This window comes from Ambystoma mexicanum, chromosome 2p, assembly GCF_040938575.1.
Source record: "Ambystoma mexicanum isolate Mex_15411 chromosome 2p, UKY_AmexF1_1, whole genome shotgun sequence".
In the NCBI taxonomy this organism is placed as follows: Eukaryota; Metazoa; Chordata; class Amphibia; order Caudata; family Ambystomatidae; genus Ambystoma; species Ambystoma mexicanum.
The window spans coordinates 1,242,263,287-1,242,290,051 of NC_090923.1; the positions used below are offsets into that span (position 1 = coordinate 1,242,263,287).

General features: G+C 45.1%; 1 protein-coding gene across 1 annotated transcript in view; it reads right to left on the reverse strand.

Moving 5' to 3' along the window:
* Positions 1–25,572, reverse strand: part of LOC138566027 (actin, cytoplasmic 3-like) — an 87,503-nt gene extending 61,931 nt beyond the window's left edge. Inside the window, exons 1-3 of the mRNA XM_069643081.1 lie at positions 25,442–25,572; positions 18,781–19,020; positions 10,498–10,936 (exon numbers count right to left, since the gene is read on the reverse strand). Of these exons, the coding sequence (XP_069499182.1) occupies positions 10,498–10,936; positions 18,781–19,020; positions 25,442–25,564 (802 nt within the window). The 5' untranslated portion in view covers positions 25,565–25,572. The remainder of the gene's footprint in view (positions 1–10,497; positions 10,937–18,780; positions 19,021–25,441) is intronic.
* Between the last annotated feature and the right edge of the window lie 1,193 nt (positions 25,573–26,765).

Below are 26,765 nucleotides of genomic sequence, written 5' to 3' on the forward strand. Positions count from 1 at the left end.
CCTCCGACAAAAGAAGCATAAAACCGTGAATCGCAGCTGGCAAATGGTGTGAAGGATGTCAGTGGTACGTGGAACCCTCCTGCACGGATAGCCAGGAAGGGGAGGCAAGTTTGCCAACATGGTACCGTCCTTGACTCCAGCGGCTAGAGAAATTCCAACGAGTTCGGCACAGCCGGTGAGTTGGAAGAACCTAATAGTGGGCCGGCCTGTGTTAGACTCAAGGTTGCAGTGGCAACGTTAAGAAGATTAAGGGACAGAGGTCTTTTTTTAATGAACTTGATACCAGAGATAGAGTGATCCGGCACCATGTGGGTGCTCATTCGAAGATCTCTGGCTAGTACCCCTCGCTTGAACAAGGAAAGTATTGAACCAAAAGATAGTGGAACTACAAGTACCAACAGACCATTTAGAAGGACGGCGTGAAGTGTCAGGTGGTCATACAAGGGTCAAGTCAAACCCCTTGTACAATCAAAAGTCCTTCACATGTTGTAGATATTGTGAACTGTGGAAGGTGTGAACCCGACTGAGGGAATTGTAAGACAGGCGTTTGCGCCTGGCAGAGGGGAACGCTGTACGAACTGGTTATTGTAAACAAACACATCTTTGCCATAGGCTAACAAAGTGACCCAACGAGACATGATCGCCCTTCAGAAGTCTTTGTAGAAAGTTGGCAAAAGGCAGTGGAAGGTCTGAGCCCCAATGAGGGGGACCTAACAAAAATGTTGTTGTTTAAAAAGCCATTGGGCCTCATTATGAGTCTGGCGGTAGCCGTGCCGGTAAAACCGACAGGCTGCCGCCGGACTCATGATGATTTACCGCCGCCTGATTTGCCGGAATAACCAGGGCATTACAGCCCCGGCGGTCTGGTAAATCAGGCGGCCTCTTTCGTAAATCCCCATTTCCATTGAGTCCCAGAGGACTCATTGGGAATGGGGATCACTGATACACTGGCACCCTGGAATGCCGGTGTTTCAGTGAAGTCTGCAGCCGGGTGCCGTTCCGTCCGCCAGGGCAGACCTGGCGGGCGGGACGGCACACTGCCACAGACTTGTACTTTGCCACTTGTACTTTGCCGGTCTGGAAAAATCGGTGGCCGTAAGCTTACCGCCACCATTGTTTCCGGACTGGCAAAGTTGTAATGAGGCCCAGTGAGACTTTTGAAACTTTTGAATATTACGGAAAAGGAACAAGATTGAAAGACGATAGTGAACCCAACTAAGGGATGTCAAGAGAAAAGTGTAAACAACATTGTGAACCTGACGGAGGGATGACCACAATGAATGATTAGTTGGAGCCCGATTGAGGGAGGCTAACCACTAAGGGAAGATCGGAGCCTTGATGAGGGGGATCCAAGGGTGAAGATTAATCACCCGCCATGAAGGTTAACAGAGGGAACTTTTGTTTTGTTTTGTTCTTGTGGCTGAAGCATAATCACCCGATGGCAAAGTTATCAGAAATAACTTTTGTTATTTTTGATATATCAGGCCCTCTGAAGCAAGAGACTTTGCATGAGAAGAGAATTGTACACAGAAGCCCCTGATATAGACACCAGGAACTGTAAGCTCGTGCCAGAGAAGACCAGCAGTGTGCTGTGCTCAAAAGTCCCACCTTGTCCCGTGCTAAAAAGCATGGGTAAGGGAGACCCCGGCCATAACATCCTGACTATCATTTTGTGAACACTTCTTTTCTTGTGGACATTATCCCACACTATTTTGTAGCATAGCGGTAAGGATTGGCAATATGTTTTCTTAGTATAGGCCCTTTTTATTTGACTAGACTCCACTAGGACTGTATTATTATTATTTGATGGTTGTAGTTTGATCCCATCTTAGATTTAGGTTTAGATTAGGCGTTTATCTCACCCATTTTACAGTTTGAACTGTGATCACTTGTGTCTGTCTTACTTTGATGCTATGCCTTTCTTACAACTGCAATAGTGCACTCATCCTCCATTTTAAACTCTCCCAATTTCCGTGCATCACAAATTTCATCTTTTATAATCTCCAAAGCCCTCTGACACTCCACCTCCCAAACAAATTCCACTCCATTCCTCAAAAAGTTTTGAATGGGTTCTGATACGACAGCAAAATTCTTAACAAACTTGTTTTTAAATTCAGCAAGACCTAAAAATCCCCTCACTTCATCCACATTCTTAGATACCGGTGCTTCTCTTACCGACCTCATGGCATCCTCCTTAAGCCGATACCCCTTCCCACTCATTACATTTCCCACATACTCAACTTCCTCCACCCTAAATCGACACTTACTCAATTCTATTGTCAACCCTCTATCTCTGAGCCTGCTCAAAACTTCAAACAGCCTCTTATCATGTTCTGATGCTGTTCTCCCATATATCAAAATGTCATCTTGCTACACCAATGTACCTTCAATCCCCTTAAGAACCTTGCTCATTACCCTTTGAAATACCACTGCAGTGGACGCTAGTCCAAATAGCATTCTTCTGAAACAGAACAAACCAAAGGTTGTGATAAATGTCGTTAAACACTGACACTCTTCTGTCAACGGAATCTGGTGATATGCTGCCGACAAGTCTAGGCTTATAAACACAGCTGCCTCTCCCACATTGCTCAACATCTCTGTGATCACCGGCAACAGGAACTTGTCCACGAGAATGTTCTTATTGATGTCCCTAAGGTCCACACACATTCTGATTTTCCCATTCTTCTTCCGCGCCACTACTATAGGACTGACCCATTCCGCCGCCTTCACTCTTTTTATAATTCCTCCATCAAGAAGTCTTTCAAGTTCCTTCTCCACCTCCCCTCTGATGGAGAGAGGAATATGCCTTAGTTTGTGAGCAACACCTTTCTCATCCGTTTCAAAACAATCTTATGAACGAATCCTCGCAAGCATCCCACTTTGCTGGTAAACAGCTCTGGAAAACGCTCCTCGGTGGCACTGCCATGTACGAACAGAATAGGCTCATCACTCCTGGGATCCAACCTAATACCCAAGGCTGCCTGGTCCCGCCAACCCAAGACATCCACACCCTTCCTTCCAACATATACATTGACCACAGCCAGGCTTCCTTTGTACTCCATCATGGATTGGAACATTTCCTCATGGTAATCCTGGAACCCTCAAATCCACCAGGCTCCTTGATGTTGGATCTCTTGAGCACTCCACATAATCCTGCTTCTCGCAGCTTCTCCCATCTAGTTTATTATAATATCGTGTAGGGTGAACAGCTGTCCACCATTACCTTAACCTGGAAACCATCTATCCTGATTTTACAACTCGGGCACTTCATTTGGGAGCAGTCCTCTTTACTCTCCTGCACAACCACTACTCGCTCCTCATCATCCGAGCATCCAAGCTTTCTTCTTCATCATCTTCCTGAACACACAATTTTTTTCTTCCTCTGGCACGTCACAACTCCATTCACTGTCAGTTGTCCCCACCCAGCACCTGTCAGCTAGTGCAGGGTGACAAACCAGGAGCAGGAAAATGAGTGAAAGAGAAGAAAAAAAATCCCAAACCACTGGTAGGAAGAAGATCAACCTGGAGCAATGATGATCTTCGTGCAATATTTGTTGTATGTTGCCACGACAACCAAAATTGCCGCCTCATGCTTCCTGGCGTTCACGGGTCTTTTCCTCTAGCCTGTGAGCACTCAAACTGCCTGTTCCTGCCGCGAACCACTCAGGAACAATACCAAACTTCATGCAATGCTTGCAACAGGTTGCCACGGCAACCAAGATGGCCGCTTCCTGCTTCCCAATGCTCGATCCCTTCCTCTAACCCGCAATCGCTCCGGCTGCTTGTTCCTGCCTGCCAAGTCGCTCTGCTCCGACAACACTGGGAACATGCAGCCCTCACTTCTCACGGCCGCTGGCATCACTGTCATACGTCGACTCAAGTCCGCCCTCAGCGTACTCCTTGCTGTGTCCGCTGTGCGGTTAATAGCACTTGCCAGCACTAGTGCACATTCTGGAGGCCCTCGCCTGCACAGCAGGCCCACTGAAATCATGGGCTATCCTCGTTGCTAAATTGTATCAAGCACGGCGCACTCGGATGGATATAGAAAGGTAAGCTTTGATGTAAAACCCCACTGCACAGCCTCCATCAATCAACAGCAGAGTCCCTCTCGACCACCTACCTCCACTACATTCCACATTGCATGATGACCTCCCAACCTTCAAAATAGAACGTGTAACAGCTTACACAAATTCCCAGCTGATGTGATTGATTTGTGTATATACGTCTGAGGTTTGGTTCGAGAAGGAGGCCCCAAATGTTTTCCCAGGGTCTGTGGAATCTCTGAATCTCCTGATATGATCATGATCTTTCATTCAGCTATATGGTCACGGTAAATTAAATCATCCAACTACATATTCCCCAATTTACCAACATTTTGGAGTATATATGGTAATTTTTCCTGCAGCCTAGTCCTCCTTTTCCAGATTGCTTTCTCACTTTCTTTGGTGTACTGAATAATTTCAGTCAGCTGCTTTGAAATGTTTCTAAAAGTCTGGTGGAAAACTGGCACCAACAGTCTTGTTTATGGGGAGGACAGAATGATTTGTTTGCCCACTATTGACTTACAATGTATTACCACGTTAAAATCTGTATGGTCTTGGGCAATAAATATTGTATTCCACAATACCTGTAATCAATATCATTATCATTTCCCAAAAAGTGCTGGCAATTTCATTTAAGTTGATTTGATTTTTACTATCAAATCTCCTAATTTTCCATGGGTACATCTATTTTAAAGGACATTGCCACAATATATTAGTGATTCAATCTTCAACTAAGAGCAGGGGCTAAGCTGCCCTTTCAAACTGGAACCAAATAAGGGTCTGTTTTATCTGGAATGAGAAAGAAGTGCATCCATAAACTGCAGGAGAACTTGGAAATCTATAGCAAGCAAATGGATTCCCTCTCAGTAAGTCGATCAAAGAGGGATCGGTCCAAATAAATGTTGGACCCTTTGAGTGTTGACACCAGAGGCGTAGCCAGGATTGACCAACAAGTGGGGTCTGAAGATAATGTTGTTGGGGCTACTACATTGACATTAACATTTGGAAATGCTCACACAGTACTGCTGAGTGGGCATTTACAGATATTGGGCGGGCCTTGCCCGTTCAGGCGCTACCCTGTCTACCCCTCTGGTTGACACAAAATAGTGGTGAGGATGTTGTGCAGAAGGTACCAGCAGACCTAAGTGATCCTACCCTGCAGAGCAATTATTAATAAAAGTCATTCTTGGCTTTAACCCCCAACCCACCACCCCAAAAATTAGAGGGGTGAAAGGTCTGCCCGCCACCCAACTCTACTCACCAATTGAGTGATCATCTGCTGCTTCTCTTCAACCTGCACGTACATACCCTTCTTGCACTCTAATCTTGCAAATTCCCCGTCACACTGAGATCGTTTGATGGAGCCATCCAGTTATGATATGGAATTTGTAACGTGCCTATAGACAAGTGTTTCAAGGCGCGACCAGGCAAGGAAGGGGGAACAGAGGGAGGACAGAGACAACAATCTTACTAGGCCAAGTGACATTGAGATCGCGCAAGTGCAGGGAAGGGGGAGGGGAAAAGTGCCAGGCGAAAAGGGAGGGGGCAGTGCTGTACATGGGATCAAAACAATAACAAGAAGTGCGGTCAGCAGGTGGCAAGTGCAAGGGTAAGTGCAGACAGCAGGTGTCCAAAAGTGCAAGTAGTGATGCAATGCAACTGTATACTTGCCCTCAGGACAGCAGTCTGTGTTAGCACTGCATGTGACTCCATCAAACACTACAGCAGCATTGAATGTTGCAGTTTCAACACATATCTTGATTCAATACTAATTGCTTTTTTTAAACATTGTTTGTCCTGATTAAATCCTGCCTGGTTAGACTTACACAGTTCAGTGCCTACATTTAGTGCAGTATATTCGGGGAAAATGCATACGCGAGGAAACCATACCAATTTAAATGTCATGTTTTTTAGATTCACAGGTGAAGTTTATCTTTTCGTTTGGTTTTAATTGCTTTAGAATGTGTGGGACAATAAAGAAACAAGTACAATGATACTGAAATCGAAACTATAAAGGTTTATCAGTGATAGAGTTTCTTCACACGACAAATATGCCCAAAACATTTCAGAATTGTTGGGACAGATGTTTTCAGTAGCAGAACTTGTGAATGCTGAATGGAGACTTCCGGCCCATTGGACATTGAGTTGTTTACATTTAAGCCCTCATTTCTTTCCTTGAGGATTATCTCTGAAGGGGTGGAGCAACCGCCTCCACATCCAGAGGTTGGTGTATGCCCGGTATATTATCCTGGGCATGTGTACCTAGTGCAGGGGTCTGCAGCCTGCGGCTCTCCAGATGTCTTGAACTACGACTCCCATGATCACTCACCATTGACTATGCGGGCTAGGGCTTATGTGAGTTGTGGTCCAAAACATCTAGAGAGCTAAAGGTTGCAGACCCTTGACTAGTGGATGTGGATCCAGCATAGTCTGCAAGCATGCAGTGATCACTGGAAAGAAGCCATGCAAAGGCAGATATATGAATGTCACCACCTACATGAGGAATATCCCAATATTCTCACAGCCCTGTGCGATGCCTCAAGCAAATGACATTATGCACCCGGTTCAGACATTGTGCGTGCTATCCCAGACACGTCAACTTTTTTTTAATTAAATATTTTATTAATTTTATTCAAACCAAACAACAATACAAACAAACCCAACACGCAGTGTAATTTACAACAATTCCATTAAACACCATTTGTATTGCCATTTTGCCACTGCTCCCCAAGTCCCACCCTCCATTATGAGCCCATTTGTACTTCGCGTTCAACATCTGCTACATGTGGCCGGGTCTCACTATCTTCGGATTCCGTCGGGTCCGATATAGATCCGAACAGTTCCGCTTTTAATAATTTCCATGCCATCAAGGTACCCACTTCTTCCTCCCCACTCATGCTGCTCGCCTCCTGCCATACTACCGTTTCAGCCTCCGCCCATTTCTGTAACTCCTTCCACCATATCTCCACCCGTGGCTTGTGGCACTTCTTCCATCCCATGGCGATCCTCCGTTTTGCTAACACATATGCCAAGTTTCTCAGTTTCTCAACATGTTTAAGTTTCTGTGGTCTGGGGAACCCTCCCAGCAAGCAGGCCCAGGCCGTATCTATGACAAGCGTGACCCCTTTTGTCGCTAATTTTGTGCCACTTCACCCCAGAAACCTTCGATTACTGGGCATGACCAAAACATGTGTGTCATGTCAGCGTTTTCCATGTCGCACTTAGGGCACGCCTGTCGCCCAGCGTTCCGGAACTTGGATATCCTCAGAGGGGTCATGTATGCTCTATGCGTTATGTACAGCTGTATTTGTTTAAGTCTGGCGTTTCTTGACACTTTTTTGTGATATCCCAGGGCGCGTTCCCATATCCCATCTCCCATTGGGGCCCCCACCTCCTCCTCCCAATCAAGTCTCAAATGTGTCAATTCCTTCCCCACCTTGGTCATCACCATCTCATACAATCTAGAAATCTCATGCCCCCCTTCCGATATGTCATATATTACCCTCACAGTAGCATCTGGTTCCTCTGCCAACACCGTTTCAGGCCACGTTTTCCGAATTTTCTGAACCATCCTATGGTATGTAACATATTGGCCAGTGTGTAATCCCACCTCCTCCCCAAGTTCTTCGAAATCTCTAATGGTCCCCTCTTGCCAGATGTCCCCTAACGTTACCAGCCCCACCGATTCCCAGTAGGTTCTAATAATCACCCTAAGCTGTTTGTCCCCCCCTGCTAATGCGATCAGCAGTACTTGCGGGGAGCACGGGAACGGGTCTTCCATCATCCGACACGCTCTACGCCACATTTTCCACCCCAACATCATCATCTTAGGGCGCTCCTTCATATCTGTCTCAGGCAACCATATCATTTCCCTTAAGTAAAATGGGGTACACACCCGCCCAAACAACCTATGTTCAGGGGTCACTTCGTCGGAGAGCCAATTGGCCACATATTGTAATTGACTTGCTATATAGTAGACCTCAAAATTGGGCAGCCTGATACCTCCCTTTTCGTAGAAGTTATGCAACTTCCATAGCGCTACTCTATTCCGGGTACCATGCCATAGGAAGTCCCTGCACACACTATTCAATTTAGCGAAGAACTTCTTGGGTATCATATGTGGGAAATTATTAAAATAATGTAAGAGCCTAGGTAGGACCACCATCTTAAGCATTGCCCCCCGTCCCATCATAGCTAGGGGCAACTTCTCCCAAAACTTCATGCATTTCCGGATTTTCTCAACAGCTACCTCGGTGTGCTTATGTTCCTCTTCTGCGGTGTGATACACATCTATGCCAAGGTAACGGAAAGAACCAATCACCCATAGTATCTGTAACACCGGCAACCTTTCCTTCGGGGTCCCCTTATAGCTACCTAGGGGGAATATACTAGATTTTTGAGGATTTACCGCTATGCCGGACAACCCCGCGTATTTCTCCATCACTTCAAGGATATATTGAAAATCTCTTCCGGGTATTTCAAGTACAGTAATAAATCATCCGCATATAAGGATATTAGATGCCGCTCCTCCCCAACCTCTACACCTATCATATCGTATTGTTGCCTGAGGTATATCGCCAGGGGCTCCAGGGCTAGGATGCAAAGCATCGGGGACCAGGGGCACCCCTGCCTGGTACCTCTACTAAGCTGCCATCTCTCGGATATCACTGATCCCGTTCGAACTCTGGCTAACGGCTCACTGTATAGCATTTTCGCCCCACCTGATATAACCCGGCCCTACTCCGTAACCTCCCAGGGCCGCCAGCAGCCATGGCCACTTAACGGAGTCAAAAGCTTTAACTGCGTCTAGGGATACAATCGCCATTTCGCCTTCATTTCTATCCGCCCATTCGTTCACACGGTGGAGTCTCCTATGATTATGGGTTATATTCCTGTTCGGGACATAGCCTGTTTGATCCGGGTGGATTAATTTACTAATTCCTCTCCGCAATCTGTTTGCCAGGACAGCCGTCAGTATCTTGCTGTCCTGGTTCAGCATCGACAAAGGCCTGTAGGAGCTACAGCTATACCCCGGTTTGTTGGGTTTAGGAAGCGGTATTATGATCGCTTCTCTGAGTGACTCCGGCAACCTTCCCATCTCAAACGCTTTGTTAAGCATGTCTAGCATTGGGGGTAGCACTTCTTCTCTATATACTTTGTAAAATTCGCTAGGGAACCCGTCTGATCCTGGGGTCTTACTGGTGGGCAACTGCTTCACAACCTCCCTCAGCTCCTCCAGGGTAATTGGTGCATCAAGCTCTTCTCTCTCCTCATCACTTATCTTCGGTAATCCTATATCCTCTAGTGTTTCTGTTATCTCCTCTTGACTACTCCCCTCCTTGTCCCCGTATAGCACCCTATAATAATCTGCAAATTCCTTGTTAACTCCTTCTTGAGTGGCTACTACATCGCCATCTTCTCTATTTATTGTCCTAATCGGGGGTCTAGGGGTCTCACTCTTGTACAGCCACGCTAAAAGCCTACCCGTTTTATCTCCTCCCGCGTGCTGTCTTTCTACATACTTTTTATAATTGAGGTTACAGAGCCTTTCCCAGTGTTCCGCACATTGCTGTTGTAGTTTAAGTACTAGCTCAGTGTCCACACTGTCACTTTCTAATGTTCTTTCTAGTTCATCTTCAACTCTTTGTAGGTTAGCCAGAACCCCACCTTGCAGGCCCTTTGATTTAGCTATAGCTGCCCCCCGCATCACCACCTTAAAAGCTTCCCATAGTGTACCCGCCGAGTCAACACTACCAGTATTCGTTTCAAAACAGTTATACCAGACACGTCAACTTGAATGGCTATTTGTGAGGCTCTATATACAGTCTCACAGAGGAGCACTACAATGGTCTGTGGCAGGTTTCAGGTGGTGTATGGAGAACCCAGACATACTGAGGATGCTTAGTGATTCCACCGCCAGCAGAATAGTGAGGTATCTGCGGTGTGTAGATCCTGCTGCGGTGTGTGTTCATTCCCCTGGTTGATCCGCTGGCAGGCATAAACACTGCAGTGAACCCCGCTGAGAGGGAAAACCTTTTTTGTTTTTTAGGACCATTCGTTTATAGGTGTAGGAGTAAGTGGTCATGTCATGGAGACATACATCCATCAATATCTCTTGGATCAGTGTGGTTAAACAACACAGTATATTTGGGAGAATCATGGGCTTCATAGACAATAATCTAATCTTGTGACTTCAAGAAACAAGTGTTTGTATTGAACAATATTTAGAATGGGGGAAGTCATATGTACTTTCGAGATGGAAAAAACATTAAAGAGCTGTGGTTACCCTAAAAGCCAAATAAGACCTAATAGCTGACACAATGAGAGTGGCTCGCTTATTAAGGCCAGTTGGAAGTGTGCAACGAGGGCATGGAAATGGCAAGCAAGTTATTATTTACAGATCATGGCCCTCAGAAATCACATCTCAAAGTGCAATTGTAAGGAATATGCTTACCAAGGAAGGATGGCTGGAATAGGGCCTCTGGGCATCTGAACCTCTCATTGCCAATGGTGATCACTTGACCGTCGGGCAGCTCATAGCTTTTTTCCAGGGAAGACGAAACAGAAGCCGTCACTATTTCCTGCTCAAAGTCCAGGGCAACGTAACACAGTTTTTCTTTGATATCACGCACAATTTCTCTTTCGGCTGTGGTTGTGAAGCTGCAGCCCCTCTCTGTCATGATCTTCGTGAGGTAGTCTGTCAGATCACGACCAGCCAAGTCAAGGCGATTAATGGCATGTGGCAGGGCATAACCTTCGTAAATGGGCACTGTGTGGGTGACGCCATCACCGGAGTCCATGACAATGCCAGTGGTACGACCTGAAGCGTAGAGGGAGAGCACAGCTTGGATGCTAATATACATAGCTGGTGTGTTGAAGGTCTCAAACATGGTCTACAGAAGGGAAGCAAAATGCATTTAGACACTAGTAAATGGCATATACATGGGGTGATGCAGACAGGTTTAGCAGTCTACCAAAAATCCCACTATTAACTATGAAAACTAATTTGGTGATATGTGATATTGTTATCAGATAACATGTAAAGCAAGTGTTCAGGCAAAGAGATGAAAAATAAAATGCAATCCTACTGCGTTTAATCACACACCTAGATACTAAATATATTTATAAAAAGCCATGCCGACATTAAGCAAACCTTCAGTTTGGTTACGACATACAGTACTTTATTTTACTGCGATGCAAGTTAAATCCATGGGTATGATGATTAAAAAATAAATGTATCTACCAGAAATACACAATTCATCCAATTTTAGTGAATATGCAAGTGTACATTTGCAGTGATGAATTAATCTGGTGGCTCCAATGTTGTCTTACCTCTGTATGGGAATTGTTTGAGTGAAAATTGATAACAACGGTTATCATGAGGACATTTTTGTTCCTGATTCTAAAAAGGGACTAATTTGTGGATCTCTGTGGATTATATTTAGATGAGACATGCCGTTAACACAGAAACACCTTGGTTTATAGTGTACCTCCATGTTGGTCATCTTGCCGTCTCAGTGGTGCCTAGATTGGCAACTTGACAACTGGGCAAGTAACTTGGGGATGGGTGTGGCTTGCGCTGGGTATTCAACTATGCCACATGACCACAAATCCAGAAGTAAACCATGGGCGAGGGGTTTTCTGTGTCAGTCTTGGTTGATGGGCTACCACATCCGGTTCCACCGGGAATCTCTACAGGCATGCCTGCTGGTACAGAGGATCAACCTGTGCGCTGTGTTAGCTGACAGGTAAAATAAGGCATGGGGTGGTACAGATACAGGGGGTAGAATGCTGCTATGGCTTGAATTCCAATCAAGAATGTATAGCCATATGCAGCCCCCTGAAACTTCTAGACGTTTAACGAATACCACATAAATGCACACCTGCCATAGAATCAATTTTTGCTGTAGAATTGTTTGATTTAATTGAAGTATGTATTCACCATAAGAGAAAGTTTTGAGTAAATCAACCTCTTTCATGTCTTAACAAGACACACTTCTGTGAGACTAATGTTGCAGTATTTATTGCTACAAGCAAGGGGGGGGCCTTAAACCGAATGGCTATGCAAGTATTTTACCCAGAGAGTCCCTCTCTTTATCTCATCAGTCTAGGTGTAATTCTCAGGCCCCTTTGTATATATGGAGAAGATGGCCTCTCTATTTATCATTAACGTGCCCGAATATTAGAGGGGGACTAGCCCTAGTTGTCGGATGGTGTACCCCCTGACTAAAGGGACACTAGAAGCTAATATGGTTGAAAAACGTTTTCAATTCTCCAAGTGATAAATTCATGGCTTTGTGTGCGTGCACAACTCTCAAGGAGAAAAATACCAAAAATGTGTTCATAAAGGAATTGTGTTTGGACCCTCCGGATGTCACTAGCTACATTACATCTGGATACCCCACCCCGTTTCCCAGATTTCAACCCCTGCACACATGAGACGGTTGTCTGGAGGCAGCAATATATCAAGGTGGTCGTAGAAGGACTGAACAGAGCTCATTTTAACCGTCTCTTGATGCTAGGAACGAAACTTGAAAAAGCCACGTTTCAAGGCCCTGGGACGCACCGTTTCTGAGATATCTGAAACGCAATGCACCGCAACATACTGCACTGGGCCGCAGTGAAGCGACAGGTGGGGAGTCCACACAGAAGGTCCCATTGTGCTGCAGCACGCCAATATTCACCTCCCCTCCATGTCTGCACCGTGATTGTCAACAATTGATAAGGGTTATGTCTATCTGCAGAACCCGTGCAAAGTATAGGTATTTTTTGCTAGAACAAATATAAAATACAAAAAACAGGGAGAAGAAGAATGCATTCTTGTTGGAAGTATGACCTATAAAATGTATAGAATTGTGGACGGTCATCTAAAATGCACATGAACAACTGAACATGAATTGAAATCATTGGAAAAGGGTTGATGGTTTTGTTTTGCATGTCCCAATGTAAGGTAGAGAACTTTAGTCATGCGTGTCTCCTCATGGATGTCACCAATAGACTGCCAATGGCTGCTGAGTTGGTGATGTACCTGAGCAATTGCAATTCTTTGAAACTGGCCAGTCTGCCCTCTCTAAGAGAGAACAGAAATTCCTCTTTGGATCCCACCGGGAAGAGATATGTGGCTCTGTCCATCTCATTCCGCCGCAACTGGTCATAGAGACCTGGACTGTAGCACCAAAGACATAGGACAGTGAAGACAATTCCATGGCTTTTTCCCCTAACCTGAAGTTAACAAGCACTTTCTCACTTTTTGGGCATTGAGTCTAATGCCTTGCATGGTCTACCAGACAGAGAAGGAAGTGCAACAGGTGAATCCCCTTCCATGTTCCCTGTAAGGTTTATTTCGTAAATAAACATAATTGAATTCCTTGGCATAAGCATTCTTCATGATTAGCTTGCGAATTGCTTTAAGTGTGGGGCTGTAGAAATATAATTTTCTAGGTGACAGGACCAGCAGCTTTTCAAAAAACTGTTCCTTGATGGGAGCTGTTTGGAAAGATGTTCTTTTTGTTGCTTTCGTCCCAAAGACTTCAATGGATTACCCTTTCTTTTTGCTTTGACTTCTTTCCTGACAGGTAAGTGAAGCTTTCTGCTTTAATTCCTTGCTTCATGGGGAGATTGATCAGTTAATAAGACTATCAGTCATGAGATGTTTTGTCCCTCTTTATGAGGTTGTTGTATTTTTACAACTGCAAACATCCCCCTAAAGTGAAGTGTGGTTAGGATACTTTAGATCCTTATTTCTTATTATTTTGTAACTTTTGTGTTGCAATGAAAAATTACCAGGATGGGATGGCGGCAGAAGATGTTTTCCCACCATGTTTGGAACTTTCTACTTGTGCACTTTTGCAACTACTGCAAATGGCTGCTAAGTGTGACTAGCGCTCTAAGATGTCCATACCACAAGCTTCTTGCCTGTCCTTTGGCCTTCTTCCAGCCCTCTCTGGACCGGAATTACATTACATGGCATGCCCTTTCCAATGGTGCAGATCCTTACCATTGGTGGGCCTTGGCGAGCTTCCAGTCCAAATCCTGGATAAAAGGAGGACTCCTGCAGCCCTTCCACAGATCATGATTGGAGCCAAGCTGCCTAAGAAGCAGTGCAGTGTACTGATGTCCCGAGGACAACTCCTGCAGCTGACCAACCCGAACTCCAGTGAAGTCCCGGTGAAGCCCATATCCTCTGCACGATCTCAAGTAGACTCTCGTTGGTGCTTCCACCAATGGACCGGTGGGAAAAAGCAGTCTGCACCCTGCTTGAGGATCTGTGTCTTCTGAGCCTTCAAAATTATCCCTGGGGGTGTGGCCGATATGGCAGCAATACAGGAACTCCTATTATGAGCTGTGAGAACACATACCTTGTTAGACTGCTCCGAGTATGTGATTTTGCTCCCGCAACTGCTTACGGGATGTTGAACAGTCCCAGAAGGGTTTTTCCCGTTGTCAGAGAGCTGGGGTTCTCCCCGAGCTTGATCGGGGCAAACCGATGGACCGATGAGGGAGCCGTGCTACAGGGCATTGTGCTGGGGCACCAGAGAGGTGCTCGGCAAACCTGGGGCTCTTGAGGCACACGCGGGAGATTTGTCTTCCGACAGCGAGTTAGTCATCGGCCCTCTCCCAGGGGGACCCGCGAAGTGCCTAGATGGAAGCTGTAGTGAAGCTTATCCATCAGTGAAGCCACAGGAGCCATCTTTGTTATCGGCAGCATTCACCATGCAGCAACAGTGTAGCCAAACGGGAGGTGGCCATCATTTTCAGGTCTGCAATGCCTTAACCCTTGAGGTGTTGAGAATTCTCTGACACCCACCAGAAAAGGTGACACCTCATAATTATTCATGTGTACAGTACCTCGTATACCATATTAATGGAAATATTAAACAGCTGCAGAGGAGGGTAACACACGGCTAATCCTATACTCCAAGATTCCGATTATTACCCTACGACCCTTGTCTCCGATGCACCCAGATCCATAAATTAGCCAACATAACAGACAGTGAAATGGCTACTGGTAAGAACAAGAAAAGGGATAAAGGAGCAGAAGCCAATTTCTTTACACCGCGTAGCAGACATCCCAGTCTTGGGGAGGACTGGCCTACATCGCCATCTGGGGACCTAGTATTGGCTGCACTGGGGAGTATTGAGAGATCAATATCACAGGTGGAGAACAAGTTTGATAAATTTAGCAAAAAAGTGGCACAACTGGAAACTAAAACCTCCACATTCAAACAGAGAACCACAGAATTAGACCAGCAATCTACCCAAATGTCCCCGTTTGTGAAACAAATGGGAAATTAAATAAAGGCCTAACTAAATTGGGCACTTAGAGGCTGAATCTCCGGCGCTAACACGCCAAAGGTAAAAAGGAACAATAATATGATATGATATGGCATTTATAACGCGCCTATACACAAGTGTTTAAAGGCGCGACAAGGCGGGGGGGGGACAAGGGGAGACAGACAACGATCCTACTAGGCCAGGTGTCATTCAGATCGCGCAAGTGCAAGGGTAGAGGGGAGGGGAAAAGTGCAAGGGGGAAAGGGAGAGGGGAAGTGCAGTATATGGTTAGTAGAATAGCAAAAATAAATAATAAGGGCCAGCTGGTGGCAAGTGCAAGGTAAGTGCAGACAAGTGCTGAGAAGGGGGGCTGTAGGGATACAGAAACAGTCCCACAGTGCAGAGGTTGCCAGGGAGGAAGTGCGGGGGAGAGTGGCTGGGCCAAGGACCGAGTTCGGTGGGTGGCCCAGTAGCAGATTCAGTGCAGTTTCAGTAAATTTAGCAGGGTAGAGGGGGAGAGAAAGCGGAGGTGAAGAGGAAGGTTTTGAGGTGCTTCCGGAACCGGAGATGGTTCTCCTCAAGTTTCAGGGAGGCAGGAAGGCTGTTCCAGAGGGAGGCCCCTGCTGCGGAGAGAGATCTACCCCAAACTCGTTGCTTGGAGAAGTGGCTGACCCTAAGGGAGTTGGAGGAGGATGAGCGGAGAGCTCGAGAAGGAAGATACTTTGGAAGAGAGAGTTGAAGGTATTTTGGCCCAAGGCCCCAGAAGGCCTTGTGGACAATGCAGAGGGTTTTGAACGTAATCCTCGCAGCCACTGGGAGCCAGTGTAGCGATTTCAGTCCTGGAGAGATACGGTCCCTGGGCTTGAGGCCAAGGACAAGTCTCGCAGGCCTGTTCTGGATGAGTTGTGAAGGGCGGAGAGTAGAGGCAGGCAGATTTAGATAGAGGCTGTTACAGAAGTCCAGCTTCGAGAGAACCAGGGCTCTAGAGACAGTGAACTTCTGGGGGAAGGAGAGGAAAGGAAGGATACCTCTGAGGAGGTGTAGCTGGTAGTGTGACTTCTTAGAGACGTCAGATATGTGAGGAGAGAAGGAGAGTGTGGAGTCGAAGATGACCATGAGGTTTTTTGTCTTGCTGGTAGGAGCAGGAAGAGGGCCAAGAGAAGCCGGCCAGAGAGCTGCAGGGAAGGAGGGAGTGGGTGTGCCTATGAGTAGAATCTCAGTCTTACTGGCATTAAGGCAGAGGTCATTGGCGGCACACCATTCCTGGATAGCAGAAAGACAATATGAATACAGTAAGGCAAGCCTGCTGCAGGTGACAGAAGATTGGTAAGTCCTGGTGCCCTGCTGGACTCAGAAAAGAACAGAATTCAAATGAACACTGTTTCAGTATGCTGGTCTGCAATTGATTAATTTGCTCGCAAAATATATTGCGGGTGCAAGTTCCATAAACAATGCTGTAAATCCCCACAGCCAACACCTGTTTCGTCCCTCTGGGTCTTTATCTAGGCCTATTGTCCACTTAATTGTGATTATTTAGTTAAAGGAAGAGGTCGATGAGCACCAATTATGACTCCAACAGACTTTATGTAAAGACAGTTGCCGAATACCAAACTGATATAATGATCCCGACAGATGTCGGTTGCAACTCAATATGTGCTTGCAGGTCTGCTAAGTCAAGCCAATTCCGTTTGGAGGAGATGTGCAAAAGAACTTTGCTAATAAAGCCGACAAAGCGGGGAGCAGTCCAGTGATCTGTATACTACATGCTAGAGAACTGTTTTATGGTTGCTCTAAAGTGTTTCTAGTGAACTTTATGCATCTGAGTACTTACCTTTTTACACTGGTTATGGAATAAAAATGCTTTCTATTTTCTCCTAAGATTGGATGTATATATCTGTTTTATAGTAAGTGAGTGATAATATTTCCCTAGATATTTTCTTGCTTAATCTGTATTTCAAAGGCCTGATAAATCATTGTATACTTTGGGAAGTACCTTCCAAACTGGAATTATTGGTGTTGCTCTGTGTGGACGCATTGTAGCCCTAGACCACTCTCACACCCCCTCGTGCGTCTAAGCCTTACCTTTCTGCTACCTACATTGATTATGTTTGGCTAGACTTTAGTGTCTTTCCTGTTCACCATAATAGGTTGGCCTCCCAAAATCCGACCCCAGCGTTGATTTTGGAAATCCATTCTAACAGCAGGAAATGCACTTATATTAAGTAAAAATAGACCCAGAGCCATATATGTAGCCTCCCTCTTCCAAAGATAAATCAAAGTTCTAAACATTACCAATGAGGTGCTCAGTTTTCTTTCAAGGAAGTCTTTTTTGGAACAAGTATATTCTGTGATTGTTTGTGTCACAATTTTGTGTGATGTGGAGAATATATTTGTGAACTGTTGATTATCTCTATGCAAGTACATACTTTAACCATCCAGGTCTCCAAGGTATCAAATATTTTGGTGTGTGGTCCCATTGAACAGAGCTGGAATTGTGCTGTGTTTCCCACGATAACGGAAACAAGCAGAAATTGTCTCCCCAGATCACACATTTTGGGGAAATTAGAAGTCCATGCATGAGCCGCCACATACTGCACTGAAGTGATCTGCACTGACGTGATCAGATGTTGCCAATGATCAGAGATGAACTTCCAAGCTCAGAGCAGCTCTGCCAAAGCATATTTTTATTTTTCATTTAAGCACATTCAACTGTGATTAACATGTGATGGCTTCAGGTGAGTGAGTGATTGAGAGTAGCTGTTGTCCCTTAAGAGGTGCAAATGGTGAGTGATTAGAAATGGGGGGTGCATAAAACTGCATGCTTGGTGAAATAATGACTGCAAAAAGTTGATAGTATCATGCATTTTCTTTCAGTCTTGATAGTAGAAAACTCTGATTAGATTATTTTAGGGTAATATTAATCTGCATGCTGGTACGTTTTGGCTTTAAAACAGGAGCTGGTAAATAGTGTTGCTATTTTGGCTCAACAGGTCACTATTATACATTATATATTGTCAGGTTGTTTTATTATGCGATTTCAGCACATTTTCTGCACTCTATAACACAGCCCTTTTTGTAAGTGTAAAATGTTTACTAGCCTATCACTGGCCTTCCCACAGAATTCCAGTGTAATATTTTTCCATTCTCAGCACTGCCACCTAAGTCAATGGAGGAGAAATATTTTATGGAAGGGTATGAAGATTTGTTGGATGACTTTTCCCATTGAAGTCTATTTTGGGAATTTGACATGTTGGCAGAGTGAAAATGAGTCTAAGGAGGGTAACACCTTCCAAATGAGGATGAATAGAGACGCTTTGAAGCAGGTTGGTGGTTCCAGGAAAAGGATGCAGATGATGAAAACACAATGCTGTGAAACGTGGCTAAGGAAACAAAATGATCCACAGAAAGTGTGCCAATTTTAAATAGTTTTGCTCATTCAATGTCCAGATATAGAAATACACACCATTGTCATGTGCTCCCTGTTCCACTTTGGGTTCATGGGAGCTTCTGTAAGAAGCACAGGATGTTCCTCTGGGGCAACACGAAGCTCGTTGTAGAAAGTATGGTGCCAGATCTTCTCCATATCCTCCCAGTTGGTGACAATACCGTGCTCAATGGGGTACTTCAAGGACAGGATACCCCTCTTGCTCTGAGCTTCATCACCAACGTAGCTGTCTTTCTGGCCCATGCCAACCATTACCCCCTAGAAAAAAGATGATTAATGTGTTCAAAAGGAATTCTTCACATGTGCTTGCAATGAACTAAAACATACATCTTTTTGCAAAAGTGAATATTCAATCTGAAATTAATAGTAATATATAGTTAGGGTTTCACAATATCTGAAATCAATATGCATCACAAAATGTTATATTATATGAGTTTTAATGGAAATTCTTTGTAGATGTGTTATTGAGTCATTCTGGAGCCCCCCTGGATTTTCTTATTTGGTGGGTCATCCAGCCCCATCCCATATTTTAAGCTCTTCGTGGACCACTTGTTGGAAGTGCAGTCCCCAGCAGGACAGTCTTCCAGCAGGAGCAGGCCTGTGAAACAGGAATCAAAGGGCACACACATCCCAAAAGGAATAGCCTCACACCAGGGTGCTGCATATCAAAAGGTCCTTAGATGCAATTGACAAGGGAAAGGGGCAGAGTTAGTGTAGACCTGGGGGTGCTCAGACCAGCTGGAGGAAGATTATACCATCTTGTTTTCTCTCTATATCTCTCTCTTCCTTCCTGTCCCCTCCACCTCCTTTAACACAAAGCAGTTTGGGTGTGATGTCGGAAGGCAAAGCCCACTTTCCCCAGGAACAGAGATTGGGCCCCTTAAAACAGGCTTGCTTTAGTCCAATCACATGTGGATGTTTTCCCACATTATGGTTCTCTCACCCTCGGGCACTGTCCCTCATGCCCTCCTATACTGTAATTTCTTCTTCCCTGTGCTGTCATTCCTCATTTCTTCCCTCCATGCTAAATGTAAAATAAAATAAACTACAAACGACAAAACTATTGGCATTGACAATACTTGTTTAACTCTTGCTTCAGAATGGAAAATCCGTTATACAGCTCTGAGATGTTTATTACAAATGCGTTGGCCAACAACTGAGAGATAGGGGAAGAAAAGAAAAGTGAGACAGAAGAGGGGATAGAGGGAAATACATGGGGTGGGACGTGAGCCAGCGGTTAGATATGTGGTAGGAGAAAATGGAGGGAGGGAGACAGAGAGAGAGAGTGTGTGTGTGTGAGAGAGTGAGAGAGAGAAAGAGAAGGAGGGCAAGAGAGGTAGGTGGGATGAGTGAAAGGGTACAGAGATGAAAACAGGAGAGAGAGGAAATAGAGTAGCAGTGAAGGAGCCAAGAGTGCATGGTAGGGGGGCATAGAGTGTGAAAGAGGAGGCGAATTGGAGTTGAAGAGTTAGGTATGAGGTAGGGAATGTAGAGAGTGCAAAGTAGCGGGACGGAATGTAACCAAGTGTGTAAGTGACAGGGAAAGAGAAAAGGTATGCTGGTGAGAATGAGAAATGGGAAGGCAAAGTGAGTGAAAAATTTGCAGAAAAATTGAATGAATGGATGAGAAAAAGGAAAGATAGGAGAGAGGAAAAAGGCAGAGAGATCAAATGTGAGGGGAAAAAGGGAAAAGAGTGGGAGAAATGGTGAAGCAAGCAAAAACGTGAGAAAGGTGAAACGGTCACGAACTGGAGAGATAGAAGTCACTCATGGGAAGAAAGAGCACAGTGAGTACAGGTGATATGGAAAGGAAGAGAGAAGGGGTCATGAGGGGGGAGAGAGAGATGTGTGCACAGTAAGCAATAGAGGCAGGCAGGGAGAGGGAAACACCCTCATGAAGGGGGCTAGTGAGAGCACGAAGAATAGTCAGGCAGTGAGACAATGTCTGAGCATGAGGTGAGAGGCAAAGCAGTTATAAAAAAGGGTCTGGGCGCCAAGTGAGCGAGTGAGAGAGACGGGTACAGCGAGCAAAGGAGCAGCACAGACAGGTCCTGCAAGTGGGGCGTGTCCCTTTGATATGATTGGGCCCTAATGTCCGCTTTCAACTCTAGTAATAGTAGTGAATACGTTTATTTAGATATAAAATCCATTAAAAAAAACACACACACAAAACAATTATATTAAAAACATTACACGTGTAACAATTTACCACCACTAAAAAGCAAAACAGTATTGTATTGTTTTGCTTATAATTAAAAACGTCAAAACCTTGCATCTATTGACTACTTTGTAAAGTGGGCTAACTCAAATTTAAAAAACCCACGTCGTCGCACTGAAACTCTGAGCAAAGGGTGCAATCCTGATTTAGTATATCCGAAAGCTCGAAAATGCCATAGCCAGTTTTCCCAGGTAAGAAGGTGCAACCACCAATCTCCCCTCCCCCTATCTGACAAACTTGAACTGCTCCAAATAAAGATTCATACTGCTTTCAAAACTCCGCCAGCTTCACGGACGCCTTTGTGGTCAAACCGCGATTTACATTTTAGTTTTAACAGGAATTGGCAACGTCAACACTTTTTGTGCTGGCATGGGATAGACATTTGCCAGAGCCTGATGTAACGGAATTAACTGGCTGGTGGTGGTTAATGGGCATACAATAGCAGTGCCTGGCAAATGTCTAAGAAACGACCCAGAACAAGGAAGAATGCAAAGGAATACCCAGAAAACTCCTGAAGCCGAGCTCTCAGGCAGTCTACACTTCATACATAAGGCCCAGCACTTTAAACTGAATGCAGAAACATCCAAAGACTCACATACCGTTTTGTCAGTAATTTACAGCTATTTAGTGTTAGGGTTAGTATTGTGACCAATAAAAACAGCAGAGTCCGACTTCCATTGTTTGCTGAAAAGTGTTTCTTGTTGAATCACTTTCAGACATTTTAAAATTGTGGGCATTCTTTTGTTCCCATAATGCTCTTTGCAATTATGCAAATCGCCGGGCTTGGGTTCTATGAAGATATACTGGGCCTCATTACGAGTCACCCGGTATGGAAATAAGGGTGGCGGTAAACCCACCGCCACCGTTGCTTCCATGCCGGGTGATCTCGAGTCCTGCAGGCGGAGGTGTCATTCCTGCCAGGTCTGACCTGGCAGGTTTAACACCACCCGCCTGCAGGCAGACGTGGAAACACCAGCACAGTCCCGATGGGACTCAATGGGAATGGGGATTTACTGAATTCCGCCTCGGAATTCCCATGTCACCGGGGTCGTAATGCCCGGGTAATTCCGGGAATCACGGAGGCGGAATGGTAATACGAGTCTGGCGGTAACCTGCTGGAATTTCAGGCACGGTTACCGCCGCACTCATAATGAGGCCCACTGTCTTGCGACCTGGCCTGGGGCCATGCCCCTAAAGGCCCACCCCCCCTCCCAGAGGATGAATAGTAAATTGTTTCCATTTCCAGCACTGCTAATAGAAATACCTTAGCCAAAACTGTTGGCTTTGACAGTACCTGGTTTTAACATGATTTTAACATGATTTTACTGAAGGACAGGCATACTCTTTATACAATCAAGTAGCCAAAGGCACTTGGTTAAGGCATTTTTATTGCTCTGGAAGCGCATTTAAAGCTCCAAATAACCTCTTAATGGATCTATGTGATTTCCTCTCAACAGATTGCTTAAAAAAAATGTTAGCACATTTTGCTGCAATTAATGTTGGGGGGGATCCCCGCTGGCCCCCCACGTCGCCCCACCTTTCTAAGTACCTAAATCCAACCCCTCCCATCTACATTTTGAAGTAAAATGTGGTTAAAAAAAACTAAGAGCAAATGGGCTTTGAGGAAACTGCTCTGCAAGGGAACGGGATAGTCCTTTAATCCACTGGAGACTGCTTTTAAATAGCACTTGCGTGTACTTCCTGAACAATGTTTGATGTTACTGCTCAAAAAGCTAGCATAAAGAGATCCTAGGAGGATATTTATTGGGTGGGGAGGGCCAGGAAGTGGGTGTGAATGGAAATAAGGATTAGCATGGCAATGGGCAGTCAATGGGTTGGCAAATAACCCAACAACATCTGCAAGTTTTGTGCCACTCCTAATATCCCATCTCCCTCCTAGACTTGTATTTGTATCTTTGTTAAATTTATAGAGCGCCTTTCGCCAAAGGCGCTGTACAATAAAAGAATCAAATAAACAGTACAATCATAAATGAAACAGATGAATACAAATTTACATCAACAGAGGAAGAAAAAGCATTTTGTTTTTACTTTTAAAAAACTGGAGACGCAAGAAGATAATGTTTAAGATTAGTTTGGAAAATTGAAAGAGATGAAGAAGAATGAAGTGAAAGGGGGCGGGCGTTCCAATACTCGGGAGCTAAAAGAGAAAAAGAATGAAAACGAGACGAGGCACAAGGTGGTTTAGGAACAATCAAAAGAAATAGGTTCAGAGATTGCAAGGAGCGCGAGGGAACATAGAATGAAAGTAAAGAGAAGAGATAGAGGGGGGCCAGGCAGTCAGTACACTTAAAAACAATCGAGAGAAAATGATACAAAAGACGGTATTCAAAGGGAAGTAGTGTGATTGAGAGTAAAGAAGAAGTGATACAGGAATGGGGACGTAGAGGCGGAAGATAGCAGAAAGGAAAGAGGAGAGGGAGAATGGGTGGGCGAAATAGTAGAAGGGGAAAGAACAGAACCTCAATTTTTGAAGGATTTAAATGTTGGAAGTGAGAAGGCCTCAAATTTTGGACAGCTACAAGACAGTTTGAAACAGTGGAGTGTAGGACAGAGTCAAGGGAAGAAAAAAAAAGAAAGATCTCTGTATCATCAGCATAAAGGTGAAAGGAGAGGTTAGAAGAAGAGATAATAGCAGAAAGAGGAGCAGTGTATAGAGAGAAAAGAAGAGGACCCAACATCGGACACTGGCAGACACCATAAAGAAGAGGAAATGAAGAAGAAGATTGTCCAGCACAGGTAACAGACTAAGTCTGTTGCGAAAGATAAGAACGAAACCAATTAAGAACAGACCCAGAAATACCCAGGGTGGAAAGAGAGGAGATAAGGAGGGAATAATCCACAGTATCAAAAGCTGCAGATAAGTCGAGAAGAATAAGAATAGAAGAAAGCTTAGAGTGACGAGCTGTCAGTAGGGAATTAGAAACATGAAGAAGTGCAGTTACAGTAGAGTGAGTCGGATGAAAGCCAGACTGCAAGGGGAGAAGAAGAGAGTGAAGACTCAGATAACGGGTAACTTAGGAATAGGCAGCCCGTTCAAGAATTTTGGAGAGAAAAGGTAAGAGAGAAATAGGCCGAAAGTTAGCTGGGGAAGATGGATCAAGAGAAGGTTTTGTAAGAATTGGAAGAATAAGCGCATGTTTAAAGGCCGCAGGGAAACAAGAGTGTCTAAAGGAAGAGTTAATGAGTGAAGTAAGATAAGGAAGTAGATGGGGATATACTTTGGGAATAGGAGAATACGGGAGAGGATCAGAAGGGGAAGCTGTAGGATGAGCACAAGTTAAAAGAGCAGAAGTGTCGAGGTCTGTTAGAGGGGAAAAGGACAAGGAAGAGTGTAATGATAAAACAGGAGAAGTAGAAGAAGAGGGAGAAGGAACAAAAGCTAGTCAAAGATTAGCTACTTTAGATGTAAAGTAGCTAGCGAAATCAGACGAAGACAAAGCAGAAAAAGCAGAAGGATCCAGAGCTTTAGGAGAAAGAATATTGTGTAGAAGCTGATAGAGAGGTGAAAGGTGATGAGATAGAGAAAGTGTGAGTTCAGAAAAAAGGGTTTCTTTGCAGTGAGTAGAGCAGAATCAAAGAAAGAGTGTAACATTGAAAGTGAAGTAAGATGAGAGGAAGAATGAGAGCTTTTCCAAAGTTGTCCGGCTTTACGCAAGTTACGACGGAGAGAAATAAGGCTTGAAGTAAGCCCAGGGTGTGAAGTTTTGTGAGTAGGAGAAAAAGGATGTAGCGGGAAAGTGGAGTCAAGAACAGCTTGTAAAGAAGAGTGAAGAGTACTGCAGCTGAGTAAGGAGGAAGGGAGGAAAAGGACAAAATTGGAGGAAGAGAAAAACTCAATGTGATCTATGTATTTCAGTGCAATAGTTTCGGCTTACAGATGGCACTACTGCCACCTTATAGCCACAACGAAAAATAGATGCTCCATCTCCTCTTTTCATCCCACATCTGGCCAATGCTTACTGCTACGGTTCAGCCGTACCAAACACAGATGTTAAAGACAGAAGAGACTCTCTGTCCATAGAACCTTGATCTGGAATCCACTTTGCGTCTTCTTTAATAGGACCACACTCATTTCCCCAAGAATTCTTTAAACCTACCTATCATGACTCTTGTCTGCCTTTGCTATGGCTGCATTCATCAAGCTAATCAAGCTTGTTTGTTGCTATGCCCAGAGGCAATACTACTGTTCGTGAGTGCCATCTCATCCAAATCACTCACTTAAAATGTGAACCATCTATACATGAATTCATGTCGCTTAGTTGAAATATGAGCTTAAATTCTGATGCCGATCGAAGTGCTTGTTACTGTTAATTTGCTAATCCTACTGTTGAAACATTAACTTAGCTGGCTGTGAAATTCGTAGGCTTGTATGTGCAGAAAGTACAAAGAAACAAGCCTCTGGCCTATGCAAGCTTCCTTGTGCAAATGAGGGCTGCTTACCTGGTGCCTTGGGCGCCCCACGATAGACGGAAAGACAGCACGGGGAGCGTCATCTCCACCGAAGCCAGCCTTGCACATGCCGGATCCATTGTCAATGACCAGTGCAGCAATACCATCTTCCATGGTGATCTGTGAATAACAAGTAAATTAAAATAATATCAAGTGATCACCGTCCATGTACACAATTACATCACATATTGAATATCACATGAGGTTAAAGTTTCGAGGCAACTGGGGTCTATGGGTTAAATGTTCGTGGTCTGTACGGTACTGGATGACGGTGAGCCAAGCAGAGTAAAAGGCATGATAGGAGTTATTGAGTATGGCAGTAATTTTCTCCAGCATTGGATCTTTCCTGGATTCACATGCTTAGAATATTTCCCGTCGACAGACTGGGAACCCTCGGTAAGCTTATAAAGCCTTTTCCTGTAGGAAAACGTTCAACACTTTTGTGTCCTATCTACGTCGTTTTGGGCCGCGCACGCACGCCCCACTAGGACGTAGTGGTATAAATGCCCCGCCCCCACGACTCCCTTCAGATTTCAACCGTCTCCAAAGTGGGAACACCACATGTATTTTCTACTTGGTTAGGTTGTGCTGTTGCGGTTTTCTGCTAATGTCGGGAAATGCACTGCAGCACCCGTGCGCTACGTGCGGACTAAAGAAGGTCTACGAGGAGGACGGACATATGCACTGCATTTACTGTCCGCACCCTCATTACTCGGCTGACGAGTGGACATATGTAAGGGCTTCTCCCAGAAGACTCTTAAGGATCGGAGTCGCAGACTTGTCGCATGGTTGAACGACGGAGCAGGGGCATACCCGCCTTCGGAAGTGGGCTCCACACGCAGCGCAGCCTCTGTGTCAAAATCTTCAGGGGCCCCGCGCCGCTCATCATCATAGGAACCCTCGGTAAAGAAGTCGCGACCGGTGGACAAGGAATCGTCGGTAGGCCATTCCAGGGACTCTTCTTTGAAGAAGGCCTCATCTTCAGCTAGAAAAGACAAAGAAAAATCTAAATCCTCCTCGGGCGATCGTCATAGGTCGACCTTGAGTCGAGAGACAGAGAAACGCAGGTCGAGCTCAGAAAAGGTGGGAGCAACGCATAAGCCTGCACGACCACCACCGTCGTCGACGGTTGGGCAGTCGTCAACTACTTCTCTGCCGCTGACGCAGATGACATCAACCGTTCCTGGATTGCAGGCGACGACGATGTCGACAACGGGGCCGACTATTGCTTTGTCGACGGATACCCCGCAAGTAGCCTGGCGTCCAGAGGTCTACGACCCAATTTTGCCGGACACACTTCTATAGCAGGAGGCCT